The 25,386-nt window shown below is 35.9% G+C and overlaps 1 protein-coding gene and 1 non-coding gene across 4 annotated transcripts in view; both read left to right on the top strand.

Moving 5' to 3' along the window:
- Positions 1-22,590, top strand: part of NSRP1 (nuclear speckle splicing regulatory protein 1) — a 66,597-nt gene extending 44,007 nt beyond the window's left edge. For 2 of the 3 annotated variants that reach the window (XM_060133014.1, XM_060133016.1), the window contains exons 3-7: positions 6,512-6,568; positions 16,981-17,109; positions 18,001-18,208; positions 18,962-19,070; positions 21,017-22,589. In XM_060133014.1, coding sequence (XP_059988997.1) covers positions 6,512-6,568; positions 16,981-17,109; positions 18,001-18,208; positions 18,962-19,070; positions 21,017-22,079 — 1,566 coding nt within the window. In that variant the 3' untranslated portion in view covers positions 22,080-22,589. Of the gene's footprint in view, positions 1-6,511; positions 6,569-16,980; positions 17,110-18,000; positions 18,209-18,961; positions 19,071-21,016 lie in introns of all 3 variants that reach the window. The other variant, XM_060133015.1, reaches the window with a different exon arrangement.
- LOC132512393 (U4 spliceosomal RNA) lies at positions 12,733-12,872 on the top strand. Its single transcript, XR_009538123.1, has one exon. It is a non-coding gene; the product is annotated as a U4 spliceosomal RNA (small nuclear RNA).
- Positions 22,591-25,386: the final 2,796 nt, after the last annotated feature.

Below are 25,386 nucleotides of genomic sequence, written 5' to 3'. Positions count from 1 at the left end.
GCTTGCGGGCTCTAGAGCTCAGGCTCAGTAGTTGTGGCATATGGGCTTAGTTACTCCGCGGCATGTGGGATCTTCCTGGGAGAGGGCACGAACCTGTGTCCCTTGCATTGGCAGGCAGATTCTTAACCACTGCGCCACCAAGGAAGCCCAAGGAAGGATTGATTCTTGAACTGTTTTTTCTTGTAACTGAGATCTGTTTTGGATAAGTGGATAGGTAAACCTCTTTTTTCAGAAAGAAGCCCATAGGTAATTTTTTTTTCCCTTTGTGGTTTATTAGTTATGGAATAACAGATTAGTTTCTGTAAAAAAAAAAAAACCCTTTTCTGAATTTTCATTTAATTAAAAAAAAGTTTATGACTGAAGAAAGATAATTTAATAATATAAATAATGGTCCAGTATCTGTAATTTTTCCCCAGTGTCATTAAACTATATTTTGTGTATTGATGAAGGAGTTCCAGTAACACATACAGAGCCATTTCTCTTCTGATTGTTACCACAGCTCAGGAGGCAACCCAGTAGTGATGAAAGAAAGGTGTTGCACAACCATGTGCTTTCTCTTCCGTTTATCTGAGCTAACTGCAAAGGTTTTTTTATTTATTTATTTATTTTTTTTCCAGTACGTGGGCCTCTCACTGTTGTGGCCTCTCCCGTTGCGGAGCACAGGCTCCGGACGCACAGGCTCAGCAGCCATGGCTCACGGGCCCAGCCGCTCCTCAGCATGTGGGATCCTCCCGGACCGGGGCACGAACCCGTATCCCCTGCATCGGCAGGCAGACTCCTAACCACTGCGCCACCAGGGAAGCCCTGCAAAGGTTTTTAAAACAGTCTCCCATTTAGTCATGTCATATCTGACTGCAATTTAATGAAACAAAACACTAGTAAATAGTTTTTATTCTCTACAAGAACAATGGAGGTAATAAAGACTAAGAAAATCCAGTTGCAGTGTTCTCCTTAATTCTGCAATCATGGTGCTTATACTTGATGATCACATCTTTTACCCTTTATAATTGTGTGTGTGTGTGTGTGTGTGTGTGTGTGTGTAGAGAGAGAGAGAAAGAGAGAATTGTTGTATATATAAAATGGATGAGGTTTTTATATTCTTTTTCTTCATGTTCATTTTTTATTTGGAATTAAAGCTAATGTGAGTGTACCAACTCTTATATTAGACATAAAAAATTAAGATGTTGACCAAATATGGCTCCTCCTCCAATTTTAGTGCTGTATACATACTGGGTGCTCCGAACATGTTTGTTCAATTAAGTTCAAACATTTTCAAGGAACTACTACAGGTTTTTTAAAGGATATTTCCCTGAGATTTTTGGTACAGAACCTAAATATTTTGAAACACCAGTGTAATACAGTAGTTTTTGTGCTTTTAGGGCAGTCAGAATGTTTGCACTTCAGGACTTCTTTGGTGGTCCAGTGGTTAAGACTCCGTACTTCCACTGCAGGGGACGCAAGCTAAGATCCCGCATGCTGTGTGTGACTCCCCCCCCAAAAAAAAGTTTGTATTTGACCCAATTTATAAATTGAATTTTTTTAAAATTTAAGATAAAGCCCCTTTGTCTTCCTAAATTTAAAACTGATCATAATTTGTGGTTTTATTAGAAGGCACCATTAATGAATACTCTTATTGCTCTGTGAAGTGGTCTTCAGACATAGAATTAAGATAATTGCCTACCTGCTAATTTGGAAACTAATCAGTTAATGACAGTGTTGTGGTTTGGTCACATTCAACCTCCATCATCAGGTTTTTTTTGTTTTATTTTTTAAATATTTATTTATTTATCTTTGGCTGCATTGGGTCTTCGTTACTGTGCGCAGGCTTTCTCCATTTGCGGCGGACAGGGGCTACTCTTCATTGCGGTGGGTTCTCTTGTTGCAGAGCATGGGCTCTAGGCGTGCGGGCTTCAGTAGTTGTGGCACGTGGGCTCAGTAGCTGCGGCTCGCGGGCTCTAGAGCACAGGCTCAGTAGTTGTGGCGCACAGGCTTAGTTGCTCCGCAGCATGTGGGGTCTTCCCGGAGCAGGGATCAAACCTGTGTCCCCTGCACTGGCAGGTGGATTCTTAACCGCTGCGCCACGAGGGAAGCCCCCATCATCAGTTTTTAACAGCTATATTTCCTTAGGTCACTTGCAGGCTAGAATATTTTGTGGCAAGAACTGAAGTGTTTTGTAATATGTGTACTAAGCAAAATACATTCCATTAAAATAATGCTGAGTGAAAAAAAGCTAGTCTCAAAATGATTCCATTTATTTAACATGTTACGTTCTTGAAGTAACATAATTATAGAGATACAGAACAGATTAGTGGTTGCCAGTGATTAAGGTTGGGAGCTGGGAGGGGAGGAGAGGTGGGTATGGCTATAAAAGGGTAGCACTAAGGAATATTGTGGTGATGTTACAGTTAAGTATCTTGATTGTGGTGACAGTTACACGAAACATGTCATAAAATAGCATAGAGCTATACACATACACAAATTTTGCATGTAAAACTGGTGAAATCTGAATAAACTTTGTGGTTTATACCAAAGTCTATTTCCTGGTGTTGGTATTTTACTCCAGTTATGCAAGATGCTCACATTGGGGGTGTGCTGGGTGAAGGACCTTCTTGTACATTTCTTTGCAACTTCCAGTGAGTGTATAATTATTTCAAAATAAAGTTTAAAAAAATATGCTTCTTTAACAAGAACTCCCACCCCAAACGGGGCAGTTATTAAAGCAGGATGTCCATTCATTTGGTCATTCCTTGCTATCAGCTCCCATCATCCAATGATTATTATAGCAGCACAGCAGAGGACTCTCTCAAAAAGAAGAGTTCTTTCTAATCTCATGCTTTGGGGCAATGTATTTTCATTTATAGTTGCTTGTAAAACCACTCTTAGTTCTAGAAAACCCATTTCTAGCTCTGCCATAGCTCCCATGGCTAGTAAAGGATTCAAATGTTTGCATCCTCTATTTTCCTGTGTTTTGGTGTACTAAGTATGAAACGTTAAGGAATCTTAACACACAAAAGAAAACATGTACAGCCTTTTAAATATTCAACAGGATAGACTCTTCTATTTCAGTAGATGCAAATTGAATCATATTGTCCATCTTCAAGTAAGCCAATCTTATGTTTATTAAACACACTGATAAATATACTATAAAGTGGAACATAGTGTACATGCTTTTCTGGTGAACACTTTGGTTTAACTGTAATACTCCAAGGGAAAAAAACTTATAACTACTGTTTTCACATAACTTAATTTTAATTTGTTTAAATATAAACATTTCTTCAGCCCAAAATGTTCTTAAATATGAGCATAGTAATAATAATGGTAGTAATGATAGCTAACCTTTACTGAGCACTTGCATAAGCCAGATACTTGCCAAGTACTTTTTACATGTTATCTCATTTAATCCTCAAAACAACCTTGTGAGATAGGTACTATTATATAGATGAGTAACATATCTGAAATAATACAGCTAGTAAGAGAGAGGGAATAGTTTGAAAGTCAGTCAGATTCCTGAGCCTACACTTTTGACCGTCATTCTGTACTTCCCCCTTATGCCATGCAGTACAGGAACTCTAAAGTTAGAGGCTGACATGTTGGCAGTTATTACATATTTTAGTTTTGTTTTATTCATAGGGCACATGTATGAAATCTGTTTCTTCTCTTGCTGAGTTCAATAAGGTGAAACCTTCCCTGACTTATGCAGGACAACCTGCTTTCCTCATTTTTATCTTCTCTTGCATATCCTTTTTCATGGAAACCAGACTAAATTAAAAGTTGTCTTAACATTTGTATTGGTATTTTAATTTAAGGATATCTCTTAAAACTTAGAAAGACTTGACCTTTAAAATATAAAATCTTATTGCTCTTGTGTTTAATTTTACCAGTTATTTTGTCTCCAGTATGAATCTAGACTACAGTTTCTTATGTTTGTTATGTAGAAGATAAGGATTAAAATGTCATTTAATACATTTACTGATTTTTATATAGGATCACTATTACTGAAACAAAAGTTTTATTGCTACTATTTTCATTTTTAGTTTTTTGTGTATATGTATTTAAACAGGTTGTTGACATTTTAGCCATCACCACTAATAATCATTGTTAGAGTTCCTTTAGCTAGAAAACTGAGACATGAACTTCAGAAGGAGACAGTCCTCCCTGAGTTTTTCAGCGTAGGTTCAGAGTTACCTCTTCATCCACTGATGCTCTTGGAATTCCAGGGATATAAGTTGGTGGATAGGATCTGTAAAATTACTGTCTCCATATGTTATCAACCCCGTAAGTAATAACAACTGATGTTTTTCAAAGGCCAGACTTCATCCTTCTAAACAGCTATAAGCATGAAAACAAAGTCTCTTGAGATATTTCAAAGTATATATCACTTTACATTGGAAGGCCCTTCCCAGTCTGCCTTTTCTATATAATATAAAAGTCTAAAAAGTCACAGGCTTGTGTTTTGTTTTTTCAAGTTCAGTAGTTCAGGTTGAAGCAACCAGTTTGAAAGTAACAGCCTGTGAACTGTGACTGACTGGAGGAGAGGTGGGAAAAAGTAATAAAAATAAGTGAAAGTTCAGCATTTGGGATTTACTCTTTTAGTTAATCCTGAGGACATTACTGACTCAATGATCAAGAAAAATATATTTAGTATACACTAATTAGAAAGACTGAGACATAAAAATGCATTGGAGGGAATTCACTGGTGGTCCAGTGGTTAGAGCTTGGTGCTTTCACTGCTGGGGCCTGGGCTTGATCCCTGCTAGGGGAACGAAAATCCCACAAGCCGTGAAAAAACAAACAAACAAAATGCATTAGAAAAAAAAAAATGCATTAGAATTTCATGAGATATACTTACTAGAATATTTAATATTTTCATGTTTAAAATTTATATTCTAATGAGTGAAAAATGTGTCATATTACATAACAGGGACATTTGAATTAAATGAGTAATACATGTAATACACAAGTAATAAACTTAGCATAATAGCACCTGCTCTATAGATGTTAGCTACTATTATTATTCTTGTTATCAACATCTCTTCCTCTAGTTGGAGTCAATTTACTATAACCTAAAGTAAACTTAGTCTCTGCCTGTACACTTCTTTTAATTTATTAAGTAAGTGTTATGTTATTATTGTCTGGCCTTTGTGTATTAACTTTATTCATCTGCATGGTCATAGAAAACTAGAAATAGGTTTATTTTGTTCTGTTTGTTGCCATGGAAAACAAAGGATGCACCAGTTGATACTGCATAGCTGGAAACAGCAAATGTCAATAGGCTAGAGAACTATAATTCATTAGTAGTCTTTTTTTTAAGATATAATTTACACACCATAAAATAAACCCTTTTAGTGTGTACATTTCATTGTTGGTTAGTATATTTACAAGGCCTTATACTTTTAAGGGAACAGTTTTTCCTAAGTGTTCTAATTATATTTCTTTTCTTAGCTGCAAGTCTTTATTTTCGCCCATGTGGTTACTACTTTCTATACTCTTCTTGTCTTCTCTGAAATTCCTTTTGATTGAGGTCTAATGTCATATTTCTTTTGGGAAGGCTTTCTTTTTTTTTTTTTTTTCTCAGTACGCGGGCCTCTCACTGTTGTGGCCTCTGCCGTTGCGGAGCACAGGCTCCGGACGCGCAGGCTCAGCGGCCATGGCTCACGGGCCCAGTCGCTCCGCGGCATGTGGGATCTTCCCGGACCGGGGCACGAACCTGTGTCCCCTGCATTGGCAGGCGGACTCTCAACCACTGCACCACCAGGGAAGCCCGGGAAGGCTTTCTTGATTCCTTATACATTTAGTCTCCTGCTCTGTTCTCCTGCAGCCCTTTTTTTAATCCCTTTGTTATATTGCCTATCACATTTATATTGTGATTATCTCTTTTAGTTATCTGTCTTCCCTTTCAGACCATTTATCTCTCAAGCACAGAGACTGTTCTTGTTTTTCTGCTGTCTTCAGGAGCTAGAACAATGCCTGTTATGGTAGGCTTTTCAGTACATATTTACTGAATGATAATAATGACAGATAGTCCTGGCTGTCGCTGAGCCTTCAGCATGTACTAAGAGTTTGATATACTATATTCAGTGGTGAATATTAAAATAATGTGCTTTTTGTTGCTGGGAATCATACCATTTTAGTATTGGAAGGGACCAATTTTCCCCCACTCAACACGCGCACATTCACATATGTACACAAAGCAAATTGAAATCCATAGAAGTTGAACAACTTAGTGGTGAAGCTGGGACTGAAAACCCATGTTACCTCATCTTGTCCTGTACCATTTTATTTTCTCTTACACCCTGATGATTTATAATGAAGATTCATTCGTTTCTTAAAGTTTAGGGTGAAGACCTTGAAAATGTTAATTTAATTCATAATATTATCTTTCTGGTTTTTTTTTTTTTTTTTTAATATCTTTCTGTTTTTAACCGTAAGTAAGGGACTAGTTACCAACCAGAATACTGGAAAAGAAGTTTTAAATTGGTTGAAACAGTGACAGCATTTTCCTGTTTTATAGACCTCCGTGAGTGAAAGCCTTCAGAGAGAAGCTGCTAAGAAGCAAGCAATGAAACAGGTAAGGTAGAAGGGTGAATTAAATGCATCTGGTGAAGTAAGTAGTTCAGCTCACATTTTAAAGTATCAGTTTTGGTATTAGGTACCTGAGACTAAAGAGAGTAAGGGTGTATAAGGAAAAATTTTATCTTGACACTTGTTTTCCGAAAATGTGTAAGATGTTTCTTGATTTACATAGATTTCAGGTTTCTTGTATAAATTTTAAAGGAGAAAAACACAGTGAAGAATTAGCTCCTTATTGCTGTGTTGTAGATTAAACCCATTTCTGCTTTCATATGACTTAGTCTGACGATGGATTACATGGTTTAATAATTTCTGCTAATGAGCTTACTTGCTAAAAAAAAAACAAAGGATACAACCAAAATGATTTTGCAGTTTTATAATTATTTCAAACTCATCTAGCAAGGAAGGGGAATGTCAGGTGATTTTCGGTAGACTTGCCAGCACCTTATATTTATGTATACTGTATAGTATTTCCAAGTACTTTTATACATACATTATCTTTTTAAAATTCTCACAAACCTGCCCATGGTCCTGATAAAGAAGTTTGAAACTTCAAAAGGATGTTTACCCCTCATGATCACACAGCTCATTACAGAACTAGGCCTGGAGTTATAGTAATTTTTCTACTACTGTACCAGTGTATTTTAGATTTAGCTGCAGTAGAAAATAATGAAATTAAACAGTGGCAGAGTACCTTTCTTTTCAATTTTAATTCCTTTTCCTCCACATTTTCTTTAATTTTGGGCACCTGTTTTTCCCTTGTGTATCTAGAATCCTGCTTAAGGATAAATTTGTTAAGCACTTTCTATGAGCCAGACATTATGGTAACTCCTTTCTAAGAGTTACCTTTAATTCTTACAGCAGTCCTATTTTAGGATAATTGCTCTTATAATCTCTATTTTGTAGTTGAGGAAATGAAGGCAAAAAATATTTATGTGACTTTCATGAGATCGCATAGTTAGTAAATGGTTAAGTTGTGTTCAAACCCAGGCAGTGAAATTGCAGGGCCCAAGCTTTTAGCCTCTGTGTTTTACTGCCTCCTTGGGGAATGGGCACAGAATTATGTATTTAGTTACTTTAAGATAATATCTTAGTGTCATATGAGATATAACATGTAACTTAGCCTCAAAATGATTTAATACACACATAACATTAAAAACTTTGATTCTTTAGCTTAAGTGCTGGAGTGCTTTGAATTAGAATTTTAGAGCTCAGTAGAATTTTAGAAAGACCATCAAGTTCAGTTTCTTCACTATGTGGATGAGAGAATTAGTTCTAGAGAGTCTGGTGACTTCACCAAGTCATGTAGGTATCTTGTTTTCTAGTGTTCTTTTCACATTTTTTGCTGCCTTTTTTTTTTTTTTTTGCGGTATGCAGGCCTCTCACTGTTGTGGCCTCTCCCGTTGCGGAGCACAGGCTCAGCAGCCATGGCTCACGGGCCCAGCCGCTCCACGGCATGTGGGATCCTCCTAGACCAAGGCATGAACCTGTGTCCCCTGCATCGGCAGGCGGACTCTCAACCACTGCGCCATCAGGGAAGCCCTGCCCTTTTTTTTTTTAATTAATTAATTAATTTGATAGACCCGGCTCCTTAGTTGCAACATGCATGTGGGATCTAGCTCCCTGACCAGGGATCGAACCAGGGCCACCCCTCGAACTGGGAGCGTGGAATCCCAACCACTGTGCCACCAGGGAAGTCCCTGTGTTGCCTTTTCTTATTCACTTAAAGCATAAGTCCCAAATCTGATTTTATTCTTAACTCTGGCTTGTTCAAATCCACTTTTTTGATAGTGGGACTTTTTCATAATTTGCCTGGAAATTGGGAATGCTGCTACAGCTCTTCTGCCTCTCACCTGCCTGCTGCTGCTATACTACCTTTCACCTTATTTTCCCCACTTGAATGATTCAACTCTTCTGCTTTAATCTCTAACTAACTTTTATCATGAAGAATACCACCTTGATTGTATTTACTAAAACTAAGAGAAAATACTCTTAGAAATGGGGTACTTTATCTGTTAGACCTTTCTTCTTTCCTTTTTTAAATTTTTTATTTATTTTTTTATTTATTTATTTTTGGCTGCGTTGAGTCTCCGCTGCTGTGCACAGGCTTTCTCCAGCTGTGGCGAGCGGGGACACCCCCCACTGCAATGCACAGGCCTCTCTCTGCAGTGGCCTCTCCCGTCGCGGAGCACAGGCTGCAGGTGCGCAGGCCTCAGTAGCCATGGCGCACCTCAGTAGCAGTTGTGGCGCACAGACTCAGTAGTTGTGGCACGTGGGCTTAGTTGCTCCACAGCATGTGGGATCCTCCTGGACCAGGGCTCAAACCCATGTCCCCTGCATCAGCAGGCGGACTCCCAACCACTGTGCCACCAGGGAAGTCCTTTTCTTTTCTTTTCTCTTTTTTTTTTTCTTTTGTTTTCTTTTCTCCCCTTCCCTTCTCTCCTCTCTTCTCCTCTCCCATCAGTTTTTTTATCTGGCCATCAGGTGCACAGAACTGATGTTGTCAACATTATTATCTTATTCCCTATTTCACTGGAAAAACTTTTAATATGTCATCATTAAAATAATATTTCCTGTAGGTTTTTGGTAGATATCTGTTTTCAAGCTAAGGAAGTTCTTTTCTGGTCTTGGTTTGAGGTTTTGTTTGTTGTTGTGTTTTATTTTTTGAAAGTCATGCATGAACTATATTCATACCAGTAAAGATCAATTTAACTTTAGAAAATCAGTAATGATCACTTCACATAAATGATATAAACACAATATAGGTATAGAGTATTCTTCTTTTTATGTTCCATTGCTTTTGGTTTACTAAAATTTCATTAAGGATTTTTGTTTTAAGTGTTAAGGAGTTTTTCTTTTTTTTATCATCAGTGAGATTGGCCTGTGATTTTCCTTTTCTTTCACTGTAATTATCCAGATTGAAAAAAATATAAAAGTCTGACAGTCCCAAGATTTAGTGGGTTAAGTTTGTTTCTCATTCATTACTTTCTGTCCTGACAAATTAGTGTTTTCTTCATTCTGCTTTCTTCGGGTTTATTTTGTTATTTTTCTTACTTTTTGAGATGAGTGCATAGCTGTTTTCAAAAGCCCTTTCTCTTTTCTAATGTGTTTAAAGCTATACATTTTCCTCTAAGCACTGCTATAGCTGTGCTTATCTCACAAGTTTTTGGTAAGTAGTACTTTTTATTCAGTTCAAAATATTTTATAATTTCTGTTATGATTTCTTCTTTGATCTGTGGGTTATTTAAAACTTAATTTTTAAACATATAGGGGTTTCTTGTTTCCTTTTTGTTACTGATTTTTAACATGATTTCTTTGTGTTCCAAGATGATGCATTGTATTGTTTCATGTCTTTAAAAAATGTGTTGAGATTAACTGTGTGGTCCAGTAGTTTTTAATAAATATTCCTTTGATGCTTGAAAAAATACTCTAAATGGTGTTTTTTGGCCAGTTGTGTGAATCCATATATATTCATACTAACTTTTTTGGTCTCTTAATTACTAAGAGGCATATGTTAAAATCCCCTATTATAGTTTTGGACTTGTCTGTTTTTCCTTAGATTTCTGTTCAGTTTTTACTTTATATATTTTGGGACTTAAGTTAATTGACAATACCCTATATCTACACACATGCCCTCTTGCCACTCTCCCAGTATACAAAAAAGTAAGTTATCAATTTAAAACAATTTAGTGTCCTGTTTCTCTTGCTTTTTGTTGGTGTGATGGTGATGATTTCTTGGATTCCATGTTTTCCTCCTCTGAGTTTTCCAGGTTGGTTTTGGGCAAGGAGCAGCAGTGCTAATTCACCATATAGGCAGGAGAATTATTGTTTTTCTGAGGTTAAAGTAAATGTTGAAATGTTTTTAAAAATTATTATTTTTTAATATCTTAAGCAATATTCCAGAAAGTTTTTAATTTGGCATGTACATCATTCCAGTCTAATTGTTGACACATAAAAACCTGAGAATATCAGGTCAGTTCTTTGAATAATTTATACTATCCACCCTATCACTTAAAAGAATCACTTTTATGTTCCGCATTGCATTAGGCAATGTACCAATTAAAGAAAAAGTTAAAATGTGTACTTTCGGTACCTCAGGAACTTACAAGTTGGGACAAGAGGCTAAGATTTGTGAAATAATTAGAAAATAATAACATCAGGAGTATTCTTAGGAACTATATATTGCAGTACAGAATGTGCCATCAGACTTCAAAAGAAAGACCTAATTGGGGGTAAAAAGCCCTCAGAGATGGTCTCGTTTAAGAGGTAGAGGGTGAGCTGGCCTGAAACTCTAGATAAGATTTTGATGGCCTGAAAGCAGGAGGAGGAACATTAAAGTATTTCCCCAGAGAGGACCTACAAACAGCCAGAAAACAATTAACAAGTTGGCAATAAGTACATACATATCAGTAATTACTTTAAAGGTAAATGGACCAAATTCTCCAATCAAAAGACATAGAATGGCTGCATGGGTAAAAAAACAAGACTCATCTATGTACTGTATACAAGAGGCTTACCTCAGATGTAGGGACATACACAGACTGAAAGTGAAGGGATGGAAAAAGATATTTCATGCAAATGGAAACTAAAAGAAAGGTGGGGATACCAATATCAGACAAAATATACTTTAAAACAAAGACTTTAATAAAAGACAAAGATGGGTATTACATAATGATATAGGGATCAGTCCAACAAAAGATATAACACTTGTAAATTTTTGTGCACCCAACATAGGAGCACCTAAATATATAAAGCAAATATTAACAGACCTAAAGGGAGAAATTGACAGCAATACAATAATAGCAGGGGACTTTAACACCCCACTTATATCAATGGGTAGATCATCCAGACAGAAAATCAATAAGGAAACATTGGCCTTAAATGACACATTACACCAGATGGACTTAATAGATAGGTACAGAATATTCCATCCAAAAGCAACAGAATACATTCTTCCCAAGTGCTCATGGACCGTTCTCTAGGATAGAACATATGCTAGGCCACAACACAAGTCTTAATCAATTTAAAAATATTGAAATCATATCAAGCATCATTCCAACCACAGTGGTATGAAATTAGAAATTACAAGGAGAAAGCTGGAAAAATCACAAATATGTGGAGATTAAACAACATGCTACTGAGCAACCAATAGGGCAATGAAGATATCAAAGGAGAAATAAAAAATACCTTGAGATAAAAGACAGTGGAAATACAGCATACCGAAATCTGTGGAATACAACAAAAACAGTTCTAAGATGGGTGTTTAAAGCAATACAGGCCTGCCTCAAGAAACAAAAATCTGAAATCTAAAAGAACTAGAAAAGAACAAATGAAGCCCAAAGCGGAAGGAAGGCAATAGTAAAAATTAGAGCAGAAATAGGCACTAAGGGACTTCCCTGGTGGTGCAGTGGTTAAGAATCCACCTACCAATGTAGGGGACACGGGTTTGAGCCCTGGTCTGGGAAGATCCCACATGCCACAGAGCAACTGAGCCTGTGCACCACAACTACTGACCCTGTGCTCTAGAGCCCGTGAGCCACAGCTACTGAAGCCCGCGTGCCTAGAGCCCATGCTCTGCAACAAGAGAAGCTACTGCAATGAGAAGCCCACGCACAATGAAGAGTAGTCCCTGCTCGCCACAACTAGAGAAAGCCCGTGTGCAGCAATGAAGACCCAACACAGCCAAAAATAAATAAATAATAAAAATTTATTTAAAAAAAAGAAGTAGGCACTAAAAAGACAATAGAAAAGATCAGTGAACTGAAGAGCTGATTCTTTGAAGAGATAAAATTGACAGACCTTTAGTTAGGCTCACTAAGAAAAAGAGAGGGCTCAAATAAATAAAATCAGAAATGAAAGAGGAGAAATTACAACTGATACCAAAGAAATACAGAGGAGCGTAAGAAAATGAAAAATTATATTCCAACAAATTGGACAACCTAGAAGAACTGGATAAATTCCTAGAAACATACAATCTTCCAAGACTGAATCATGAGAAAATAGAAAATCTGAATAGACTGATTACTAGTAAGGAGTTCAATCAGTAATCAACTCCCAGCAAACAAAAGTCCAGGACCAGGCTTCACTGGTGAATTCTACCAAATATTTAAAGAAGATTTAATACCAATCCTTCTCAAACTCTTTTAGAAAACAGAAGAGGGGGGACTTGTGCAGTGGCAGTATCATAGCCAATGAGGTTTATCCGAGGTGTGATATTGCTAATTGAAAACTTTTCCCCATACCCTTCCATGACGACTTGAAATATAGTCGGCACTGGCAATTTTTGACAGTCTCTGCAGAGACTGCATAATAAAATTTTAAAAAAAAGAAGGAGGGAACTCTTCCAAACTTATTTTTTGTGAGCAGCATTATTCTGATACCAAAACCAGTCAAGGACCCCACAAGAAAAGAAAATTATGGACCAGTATCCCTGATAAACATAGATGCAAAAATCCTCACCAAAATATTAGCAAACCAAATTCAATAATACATTAAAAGGAGGATATGTCATAATCAAGTGGGATTTATTCCAAGGATATCAGGATATTTTAACACCCACAAATCAATCAATGTAATACACCACATTAATAAAATGAAGGACAGAAATCAATGATTATCTCAATAGATGCAGAAAAAGCATTTGTTGAAATGCAGCATTACATTTTTGATGAAAACTCTCAACAAAGTGGATATGCATGGAGCATACCTCAACATAGTAAAGTTCATATATGACAAGCCAACCACTAGCATCATACTTAATGTTGAAAAGCTGAAACCTTTTCCCTTAAAATCAGGAAGAAGACAAGGATGCACACTCTTGCCACTTCTATTCAACATGGTATTGGAAGTCCTAGCCACAGCAGTTAGGCAAGAAAAAGAAATAAAAGTCATCCAAATTGGAAAGGAAGAAGTAAAACTATTAATATTTGCAAATGACATGATTTTATATATGGAAAACTATAAAGACTCTGCCAAAAAAAACTGTTAGAATTAATAAATGAGTTCAGTAAAGTTGCAGGATACAAAATTAATATACAGAAATCTGTTGTTTTTATATACTATCAATGAACTATCAAAAATAAAAATTATGAAAACAATCTCATTTACAGTTGCATCAAAGAGAATAAAATTCTAGGAATAAATTTAGCCAAAGAGGTGAAAGACCTGTACATGGCAAACCATAAGACATTGATGAAAGAAATTGAAGAAGACAAAAATAAATGGAAAGATTCCATGCTCATGAATTGGAAGACTTAATTTTGATTAAATGTTCATATTACCCAAAGCAGTGTACAGATTTAGTGCATTCCCTTTCAAAATTCTAAGGGCATTTTTGATAGAAATGGAACAATCCATCCTAAAATTTGTGTGGAACCATGAAGATTTCGACTAGCCAAAACAATCTGGAGAAATAACAACAAAACAAGAGGTGTCACACTCCCTGATTTCAAACTATATTGCAAAGCTATAGTAATCAAAACAATATGGTATTGGCATAAAAACAGACACATAGGTCATGGGACAGAATAGAGAGCCCATAAATAAACCCATGCATATACAGTCAGTCAATTTATGATAAAGGAGGGAAGAATGTACAATGGGGAAAGGACAGTCTCTTCAACACATAGTATTGGGAACACTGGACAGCCACATGTGACAGAATGAAACTGGACCACTAGTGTACAGCATGCACAAAAATTAACTCAAAATGGATTAAAGACTTGAGTGTAAGACCTGAAACCATAAAACTTGCAGAAGAAAACAGGTGGTAAGTTTCTTGATATTGTTCTTGGTGATATTTTTTTGATCTGACTCCAAAGGCAATGAGCACAAAAGCAAAAATAAACAAATGAAACTACATCAAACTAAAAAGCTCTACACAGCGAAGGAAACCATCAACAGAATAAAAGGCATGCTACTGAACATGAGAAGATGCTTGCTAGTCATATATCTGATAAAGGGTTGATATCCAAAATACATAAAGAACTCATACAGCTCAAAAACAAAAAACAATCCAATTAAAAATGGGCAGATACATGTATAGCTGATAAACTTTGCTGTATAGCAGAAACTAACGCAACGTAAATCAACTATACTCCAATAAAAATTAATTTAAGAAAAAGGAAAAAAAAAATGGGCAGAGTATCTAAGTAGACATTTTTCCAGAGAAGACATACAGATGGCCAACAAGCACTTGAAAAGATGTTCAACAGCACTAATCATCAGGGAACTAATAATCAAAACCACAATGAGATATCACATCACACCTGTCAGAATGACTTATGAAAAAGACAACATATAACAAGTGTTGGCAAAGATGTGGAGAAAAGGGAACCCTCATATACTGTTGGTGGGAATGTAAATTGGTACAGCCAGTATGGAAGATGGTATCGCGCTTCCTCAGAAATTAAAGGTAGAGCTACCATATGATCTAGCAATTCCACCTCTGTGTATTTATCCAAAGAAAATGAAAATATTAATTCAAAAAGATACATGCACCCGTGTGTTCGTTGCAGCATTATTTATAATGGCCAGGATATGGTAACAACCTAAGGGTCCATTGACGGGTGAATGGATAAAATATTCCATTCCACACAAATGGAATATTACTCAGCCATAAAAAAATAAAAAGAAATCTTGCCATTTGCAACAACATGGATGGACCTTGAGGGTATCGTGCTAAGTGAAATAAGTCAGAGAAAGACAAATACCATATGATTTCACTTATATGTGGAATCTAAAAAACAAAATGATCAAACAAAACAAAACTCATAGAGAAAAGATTTATGGTTGCCAGAGAGGAGGGGGATGGGAGGGTTGGTGAAATCAATGAAGGGGATCAAGAAATACAAAATTCAGGGCTTCCCTGGTGGCGCAGTGGTTGGGAGTCTGCCTGCCAATGCAGGGGACATGGGTTCGAGCCCTGGTCCAGGAAGATCCCACATGCCGTAGAGCAACTAAGCCCATGCACCACAGCTACTGGGCCTGTGCTCTGGAGCCTGCGAGCCACAACTGCTGAGGCCCACGCACCTGGAACCTGTGCTCCACAACGGGAGAAGCCACTGCAGTGAGAAGCCTGTGTACTGCAGCGGAGAGTGGCCCCTGCTCACTGCAACTAGAGAAAGCCCACGCAGGAACAAGGACCCAACGCGGCCAAAAATAAATAAAATAAATAAACTTATTTTTAAAAAAAGAAAAAGAAATACAAAATTCAAGTTATAAAGTAAGTCATGGCAATGTAATGTACAGCATGGTGACTGTAGTCAGTAATACAGTATTCAAATTTGAAACTTGCTAGGGAAGTAAATCTTAGAAGTTTTTATCATGAGGGGAAAAATTTTTTTTTTGGTGACTTTGTATGGTGACAGATGGTAACTAGACTTACTGTGGTGATCATTTCACAATGTATACAAATTTCAAATCATAATGTAAGTTATACTTCAATGAAAATAAATAAGTATTTCCTTATTTATTTTTTTTTTTTTGGCTGCGTTGGGTCTTCTTCGTTGCTGTGCACGGGCTTTCTCTAGTTGTGGCAAGTGGGGGCTACTCTTCGTTGCAATACATAGGCTTCTCGCAGCGGTGGCTTCTCTTGTTGCGGAGCACAGGCTCTAGGTGTGGGCTTCAATAGTAGCAGCACGCGGGCTCCGTAGTTGTGGCCTGTGAGCCCTAGAGTGTGTGGGCTTCAGTAGTTGAGGCGCGTGGGCTCAGTAGTTGTGGCGCGTGGGCTCTAGGGCGTGTAGACTTCAGTAGTTGTGGTGCACAGGCTCTAGAGCGCAGGCTCAGTAGTTGTGGCTCACGGGCTTAGTTGCTCCGTGGCATGTGGGATTTTCCTGGACCAGGGATTGAACCTGTGTCCCCTGCATTGGCAGGTGGATTCTTAACCACTGTGCCAGTAGAGAAGTCCGTATTAAAATATTTTTATGAAAAACGTATCAGAGACAAAATTTTTTTTAAACTACTTGTATTTCTGTAGTGAATATACTGCTTATTTTAAATTCTGAAGGTGACATCTCTAAAAGTAAAGTATTTTTCAATTACCAAAAAAAAAAAAGTATTTCCTACCATTTGAAACTTGAACATTTTATTTGGTAACACAAGTAAAAATGATACGGAAGTTTAATATGTAATATAGGTATCTCAAAATTAAGGTTAGGTGTTTCTAAGTCATACCCTGGTCCTTTTGTAGATAATTCTGTTTATGTACAAGTGAATAGATAATAATGTTTACTGAACACTTAACTCTCTGTCAGGCTCTATTCTAAGTGCTTTAAGTTTAAAATGTGATTGATACAATTTTTATGATATATTTCTGATTTATGATCCTGTCTCAAAAGGATTACTTAGACTTTTTGTAGTATCTATTAGTTGGCTCATATTTTTGAAACATGTTCAATGTTTTCTTTAAAGACCAAACTGGAAATCCAAAAGGCCCTTGCAGAAGATTCTACTGTCTATGAATATGACAGTATTTATGATGAAATGAAGAAAAAAAAGGAAGAAAGTAATCCAAAATTGCTTTTGGGAAAAGACCGAAAGGTTTGTAGCTGAAAATACAAAGTTTCTTTGACCTTGACCTGCATTTTGTAACTTACTCTTATTTCAACATGAGAATGATCTGAGAAAAAGCTTTTAGATATTTGAAGTGTGAAGAGCCCCTAGTTCCAGATAGTATGGATTTGATTGAGAACCTAGGAAACTATATATTTAGTATCCTAACAGGAGCAAGAGAATTATCTAACAATTTTATAAATTTTGGATTTTTGCTTTAAAACTTTTACAGATTATTTTTTGCAAGTTTTTCCTAAGAAAGTCTTTGTACTGCTGCTTCTCCTGTTCATGTTTGTGTCTTATAACTTTTTATTGCTTCCTAGCTGGTAACTGAATCATCTGCGTGTAACATGGTCATATTTTTAGTTTGAAAAAACAAGTTAGGGTGTGGAGATTGAATGAAATAAGTTCAAATTTTCTATCACTCTTATTCTTTCACAAAGCACAGACTGGTATTTAAGGATCTTTACATCTTACAGTATCTACAGATAAAGTGGTGCTCTAAAATGATATTAAAGCTGCTATTTTAAATGATTGTATTTCAACTAATGTGAAAAATTAGTCAGAAGCCTTCCTATTCACGTATCTGTTGAAGTAAGACAATACCGTTTTGTAAAAAGGGAGAGAAAAACAGTGGGAAAATGACCTATTTAGCTTGAGATATTTTTTAAATGACATTTTGAATAATTTTTTGTTTTTATACTTAAATTTCTATTGAGAAGAATTTTATTATCTTGCTAGTAAATTTATATTGAATTTTGAGAAGTTGACAGTCCTATTTATTTGCATTTCTATAGTAATAAATTCATGATAAAAATCGAATATTAGCAGTTAATTATCTTTGACTCTTTCCTAAATAATCTTATTTTTTCCCCCTAGCCCAAGTACATTCACAACTTACTAAAAGCAGTTGAGATCAGAAAAAAGGAACAGGAAAAAAGAATGGAAAAGAAAATACAAAGAGAACGAGAAATGGAAAAGGGAGAATTTGATGATAAAGAGGCATTTGTAACATCTGCTTATAAGAAAAAACTGCAAGAGAGAGCTGAAGAGGAAGAAAGAGAAAGGAGGGCTGCTGCACTTGAAGGTGAAATGGAAGAGGGAGAGGAGTAGCAGGAAACAAACAGGAGAGTTCTGCCCTGTGGTTAACCATTTGCTCATCACTGAACTTTTAGATTATAATGTTGTCATAATTTATGTATATGAATGCAGGGTACAAGATATATGATGTTATGTATATTATAAAACAGGAGATTTTAACTAAAAACACAGTTGCACTCTTAGTAACTATTACTTCTACTGAACTTTTCAATTACATCTCACTTTGTTGCTTAAAACTATGATTATCACAAGTCATTGCCTTAGAAAATGATTTCAAATGTAAAAACATTGATTACAAGGCATGGAAAGTATGACATTTGTCAAAAGCAGTATAAACTGAGATTTAAATCCTAGTTATATTTCCTGGGATGAGAAAACTAGAGTAACATCACCCAAGGAGCATTAACTGGGCATTTACAAAAAGAATAACATTAATTCAAGAAAGAACAAAGATGTGCAGAGGCCAAAGAATACCTTAGTGCTTTACTTCATTGCTTCCTACTCGTGGTCGCTTCTCAAGGTCTAAGTAAAATGTGTACTTACAAATAGCTTAATTGGCAAGTGCTTATCAACTTTAAGTGGAAGAAAACCAAATGTATAAGACTTGGTCTAAGCATGTACTATGTGTTCATCTAGAGCACCACTTCATACACTGTGTTACATACTCTATGCCTGTGAAACTGAACTGCATTTTGCCTTTTTGAATATATTATTCTCACTTTTGCTTTCATTCTCTTAGCACGTTTGGATGTAACCAAGCAGAGCGATCTCAGTGGATTTTATAGGCACCTGTTAAATCAAGCAGTTGGTGAAGAGGAAGTACCTACATGCAGCTTTCGTGAAGCCAGGTGAGATGTGGCATATGGAATATTTAGAAGAAAGATACTGTTCATGATTTTTGATTGTGGGATCATTTTAACTCTCTGGAAGTAGAGGATTGCAGTATTGCATATTGTGTTGTTAGCCAAACCTGACCTAATTGAATGAATAACTAGGGATTTACAGTTTTTTAATTAAAAAACTTTTAGTTCAAGTTTATTTTTATTTTACAGTAATTCTACATGCATGTTCAGATAGTATATAAAAAGAGAAGTGTATATATATATTTTTTAACATCTTTATTGGAGTATAATTGCTTTACAATGGTGTGTTAGTTTCTGCTTTATAACAAAGTGAATCAGCTATACATATACATATATCCCCACATCTCCTCCCAAAAAGAGAAGTATATTTTTTTCATAAATAGGACCTAGCCTCCATAAAACATAAGATTCACATAATCAAGGGCTTAGAAACACATTATCCAATATGTAGCCACTAGTTACATGTAGCTGTTTAAATTTAAATTCTATTAAATCTAAAATTTTGGTCACAACAGTCACATTTCAAGTATTCCGTTGCCACATTTGGCTAGTGGCTACCATATTGGACAGCACAGATATATGGACATTACTATGTAGACATTTTTTTTTTTCTGGCCTTGCTGCACAGCCTGTGGTATCTTAGTTCCCGAACCAGGGATTGAACCTGGGCCCCGGCAGTGAAAGTGCTGAGTCCTAACCACTGGACCATCAGGGAATTTCCCATTTCTGTAGACATTTCTATTAATACTGGTCTAGAAAGTAAGGATTGGAGGATTTTTGAATAAAATTATAAAATATTATGGGGATGGTGAAATGATTATGGTGTAAGTTTATAGCTGAAGGTAAAATTTGTCTTAAACTTGTATCTAAGGAAATCATTTTTTGGAATAGAAACATTCAGATAAGAGGGTCTGAGTCTTTGTTGCTAGGGAAAGAGGAGATGCAGGAGAATGGAATTAAGGATGAAGAGAAGGGAGTACACCCCAACTACTAGGTTTTGATTGTAAAATTGATGAGAATTATGAGTCTCAGAAAGCATATTTGAAGACTGAAATTTTTGAATGAAAAATTAGAGTTTCATCTGGAATTGTTGTGAGGCCAGCTGTGAAACTTCATAATGTCATATAGTAGTTGCAATTCCCAGAGTCTAATAATAGAATTCCTAACTATTAGTGAGTCCTTTAGCCAAGACACTTTTGCCAGCAATTGCTAGAGAACCATAGTTGTTGCTTTGTTTGTTTGGTAAGTGATTAGTGAGAATAAATGTGTAATGTAAATAAATTAACCATGCTTATTGGCTGGGAAAATGTAGGTGATGTAAACAGTGTTAATGTAACTGATCATAATAGCTGGATAGATTCTCATATTTCCATTTTGTTGTAAAAGATGCCAAGGGATAGAGCAGGATGCTGGTGCCTTTTCAGTCATGAGAGGGATTATTTAGTGATACTTAGAATTAGGTTTTGTCACCATTTTGCTGTGAAAAAATTTATCTTTTTCTTCCAGGACTATTTTTAAATATTTTTTAAAAATAAAATAAAAATCCAATAAAGCCACAACTTGAACCTCATGTTGTAAACTAGTACTTATCTTCAGAATATATCTTTTCCCAATTATTCTTTGTCTGTGCTTGGCAAAAATGAAGACCTTGCACACACCCCTGCCTGAAGGTTCTAGTGGTCCATACAGAAGGGCTGATTTTTACTTTTTCATTTCTACCAATATTGAAAATATTCGGAATGGTTAGAAAATACTAGTTTGCAGATGTTTACAAGGTAAATAGACAGCAGCACCTTTTCGAATTTGGGATAATCAGCAGGTTTATATAATGTAGGTGTATTGACTTTAGTACTGATGAACTTTATATGAACACTTCATTTATTTACTATAATTGATAATGTAGCATTTTCTGTTACATTATTTTTCTTAAGGTCTGGGATAAAAGAAGAGAAATCAAAGGGATATTCCGATGAAGTAAGTTCAGAAGACAGAACAACACCTCATGAGAACTGCATTCGCCAAACAGTTGTGAAAGTAGAGGAAAACCCAGATGCAGACAGTGACTTTGATGCTAAGAGCAGTGAGGATGATGAAATGGAAGAAGATAATAAAGTGAACTGCAGAAGGGAAAAGGGCACAGAGACCTTAAAAAATGACTCCAGGCATCACAGAAGTCATACCCACTCACGGTCATCTAGTGAAGAAAGAGAGCATGGTACCAAATACCACACAAAAAGTTCCAAGTCAAGAGGACATGAGAAAAGGGAAGATCAGCACCAAGAGAGACAATCCAGGGAGGACAACTATTACACTGACCGTGATTACCAAAAAGAAAAGAAGGATTCCCATAGGCACAGAGAGGCCAGTTACAGAGATTCACACTGGAAGAGGCATGAACAAGAAGATAGACTGAGGGGAAGAGACCAGAGAGAAAGAAATGATAGGGAATGGAAAAGGGAGAAAGACAGGGAGAAATACCCCTCAAGAGAACAAGAAAGAGACAGACAACGAAATGATTATGACCAACACATTGAGAAAGGAGGAGAGAAGGAAGAGAAAAGCAAAGAAAAGGAAGAGCATATGAAAGCAAGGAAAGAAAGATATGAAAACAGTGATAAATACAGAGATAGAGAAAACCGAGAAGTAAGTGTTCAATCTTCAGAAAGAAATCAAGAAAGAAAGGAAAGCCCAAATTCTAGGGCAAAGGATAGGTTTCTTAACCAGGAAAGAGCCAATAAAATGAGAAACATGGAAAAGGACAAAGAAAGAAACCCAGAGAAACCCTCTAGTTCTGAAACATCACTGGGAGCAAAACACAGATTCACAGAGAAATGCCAAGGGACTGGCAAAGAACAAGAGACGCCACATGAGACAGCGAACAAGTTTGCAAAGCGGAGCAACGAAGAAACTGTAATGTCAGCGAGAGACAGATACTTGGCCCGGCAAATGGCACGGGTTAATGCAAAGACATATATTGAGAAAGAAGATGATTGATAACTGCCCCAATAGGAAGACCTATGGAAACACAGAAAATTATAATTCCTGGAAAATGTTGAGTGAACACATAAAGGAGTGTGTTAACAGTGGTTGGGAGGGTATTTTAAAATATATTTTCAAAATTCATTTTTGGTTTAGGTTTAAGTCAGAAGTCAATCCTTTTATCTTGAATGTTTAACTAAATTAGTATATAATATTTACTTATCAATACCACATTCTTGGTTATATTCAAACAACCTAAAGAGAGTGCTGAATCCCCATAGGTACTTAATGAGGAAAATTGGCTCCACTACAACCATTAAAAAATAATTTAAATAACTCTTCTATGTTGCATTTGTTGCAGGAGCTGTTTGTTTTATAAATGTCATGTTTCAGATAAAAATATGTGGATTTGAACAGAGAATATTGTTTTACTTTATGTTCTAAAATTTGTATTAAAGTGTAAAATACAGATCACACATCTTGTCTAAGTTTTTTAGCCCACAACGTACTCACTTAAATGAAAATAAAAATAGTGATATATTTGCATGTTTAATTGAAGCTTATATTTTATTTTAAAAATAGTGTCATTCCTGTCATGCTGTAATTCCTCTTTTTTTAATTAAAAATCACTTTAATTCTGAAACCCTAGCAAGTTAGTAAATTGGTTATGTGTATAAATCAGTTTTAGCTGAGGGTGAAAAAATGGAGATACCAGCCTAAAGAAATTACCTAAAGATCCAGGTGGCCTGTTTATGAACATGTCTTGTTTAATATACTCTAAAATATATAGTACATCTTATTAGAGTTTCTATTTATATATCAAAATAAAACTAAAATTTCTGTACTAAGTCTTTGAAACTTAACCATTTGAAGTTATAAACTGTAAATAATTTATTCATGTGAAAAGGATGAATCATACGGAGAAAACAGTTCTCTTAACAGTCTTCCCATTAAGAAAGTGCTATTTTTATCTCTCATACTTCATGAAGAGTTACCACATTGTCTTATTTTAGAAGGATAAACGTAGTTTAGTAAGAATATTGTCTTTAAGAAACTATATATAAAAGATCAAATTTAGCATTCATAAATCATTTTGTTATACTTTTTAAACCAGAAAGGAAAAGTAGCAAGAAAGCTAATGCCTGTATCTCTTGACTGACATATTAAATATCAGTTACACCCTAATAATTTAAAATATATCAGTGACAAACACTTCAAAAGCACTGACTTTGTGTACACAGAGGGGTGTAGTATCATGTAACTGTGAAAGAATTAGGGTGAGATCATGGAAGACCATGAGTGACAGGCTAAAAATCTTCAACTTTGATGGAGAATTGGATTCCTTTGTTAGGGTTGTCATACTAAAGCCATATATTGGGAAGGTTTCATTTGACTATAGTATGCAAGATAAAGCCTAGGAGAAAGAGACTGGAGGTGGAGAGATCTGATAAGAAACTGTTGATTTCCCTCTCCCAGTAATTCAGAGACTCAAAGCAGCATAGATGGTTTAGATAGGAAAAGTTACATATTTAAAAAACAAAATTATTTAAGTGTAATTGATTTACATTATTGTGTTTCAGGTATATAGCATAGTGATTCCGTTTTTTTTTTTTAGATTCTATTATAGGTTATTAGAAGATACTGAATGTAATTCCCTGTGCTATATAGTAAAGCCTTATTGCTTATTTATTTTATGTACAGTAGTTTGTATCTGTTAATCCTATACTCTTAATTTGTCCCTCCTGTCGTCCCTCTCCCCTTTGGAAGCCATAAGCTTGTTTTCTAGGTCTATGAGTCTTTCTGTTTTGTATGTAGATTAATTTGAATTATTTTTTAGAGTCTACATATAAGTGATACAGTATTTGTCTTTCTCTGACTTCACTAAGCATGTTCTTCTCTTGGTCCACCCATGTTGCTGCAAATGGCAATATTTTATTCTTTTTTATGGCTGAGTAATATTCCACTGTGTATATATACCACATCTTCTTAAGCCAGCCTGTTGATGGGCACTTGAGTTGTTTCCATGTCTTGGCTATTGTAAATAGTGTTATGAACATTGGGGTGCATGTATCTTTTCCAAGTAGAGTTTTTGTTTTTTTCTGGATATATACCCAGGACTGGGATTGCTGGATCATGTGATAGCTCTGTTACATAATACTTTTATTAACCAAGTTTGACATAACTCAGGGAGAAACTGCAAATTAAGGATTTCTTCTCTCTCCTTCCCCAGATGTACAGATGTTTTTGCCTCTTTGGCATTCACTCCCCCATTTCTGAGAATAGTGCCTTGATTTTCACTTGGGAAAGTACCCTTCACTACTCTTAGTCCAGTGTTTCAAATGGGGCTGTAAGAGCTCCAGGAAGGTATGTGACTCAAGATAGGCCAATTCTGAGACTTGTCATAACTTAAAGTGATGTTTTCCAGTAGAATTCTGGACTGTGAAGATGAAGTAATTCCAGAGTTACATGGGAAAATGAGTGCCTGACTGCCTGACAGAATAAAGCCCACACAAAAGAAAACAGAAATGAGAGGTGAGAAGGACAAAGATCTGATGATTGCTTTTGAAACTTTGGCTCTAGTAGATCATATTTCGATGTTTAAACCAGTATTTTTCTCTTGGGCCGATTGGATTTGGATTTCTACCAAAAAAGCCCTATTTGACACAAAAAGGTTCCACCTCTGATAAGTCTGTGCCAAAAATCACCAGAATATTCTTAGTAAGCTTTTAAAAATTGTAGGATAACAAACATAAAGAAAAGTCCATATATCATTAGTACATAATTTAATGGATTTACACAGTGAACATACCCAGTTCAAAAAGAGACCATTACCTGCCCCACAGAAGCTCCCCTCAAACCATTTCCCAGCGTACTCCCTGCCTTTAACACCATAGATTAATTTTGCTTGTTTTCTTGATTGTATAATATTTATCCATCTACTGTTGATGGACATTGAGTTATTTCCATTTGGGGGTTATTATGAATAATGCTTCTAGGAACATTCTTACATTTGTCTTCTAGTATGTACATATATATGTTTTGATTGGGTAGGTCCTAGGAATGGAATTGCTGATCCATAGGGTAAGTATATGTTCATAATAATAGGTAATGTCAGTTTTCCAAAATAAACTCCAATGTATGAGAGTTACAGTTGCTTCACATTGTTGCTTACACTTGTAATTGTTTAACCTTTGTCTTTTTGTCCTTTAATTTGAGCCGTTCTGGTGGGTGTGATGGTATCTCATGGTTTTATTTTGGGGTTCCCTGATGACTTTCATATTTATTAGCATTTTGATATCATTTTTGAAGTATCTGTTTCTTT

This window comes from Lagenorhynchus albirostris, chromosome 20 (assembly GCF_949774975.1).
Source record: "Lagenorhynchus albirostris chromosome 20, mLagAlb1.1, whole genome shotgun sequence".
NCBI classification, from domain to species: domain Eukaryota; kingdom Metazoa; phylum Chordata; class Mammalia; order Artiodactyla; family Delphinidae; genus Lagenorhynchus; species Lagenorhynchus albirostris.
Note: the sequence above shows the minus strand (reverse complement) of the source record. Positions and strands in the feature narration are given on the sequence as shown.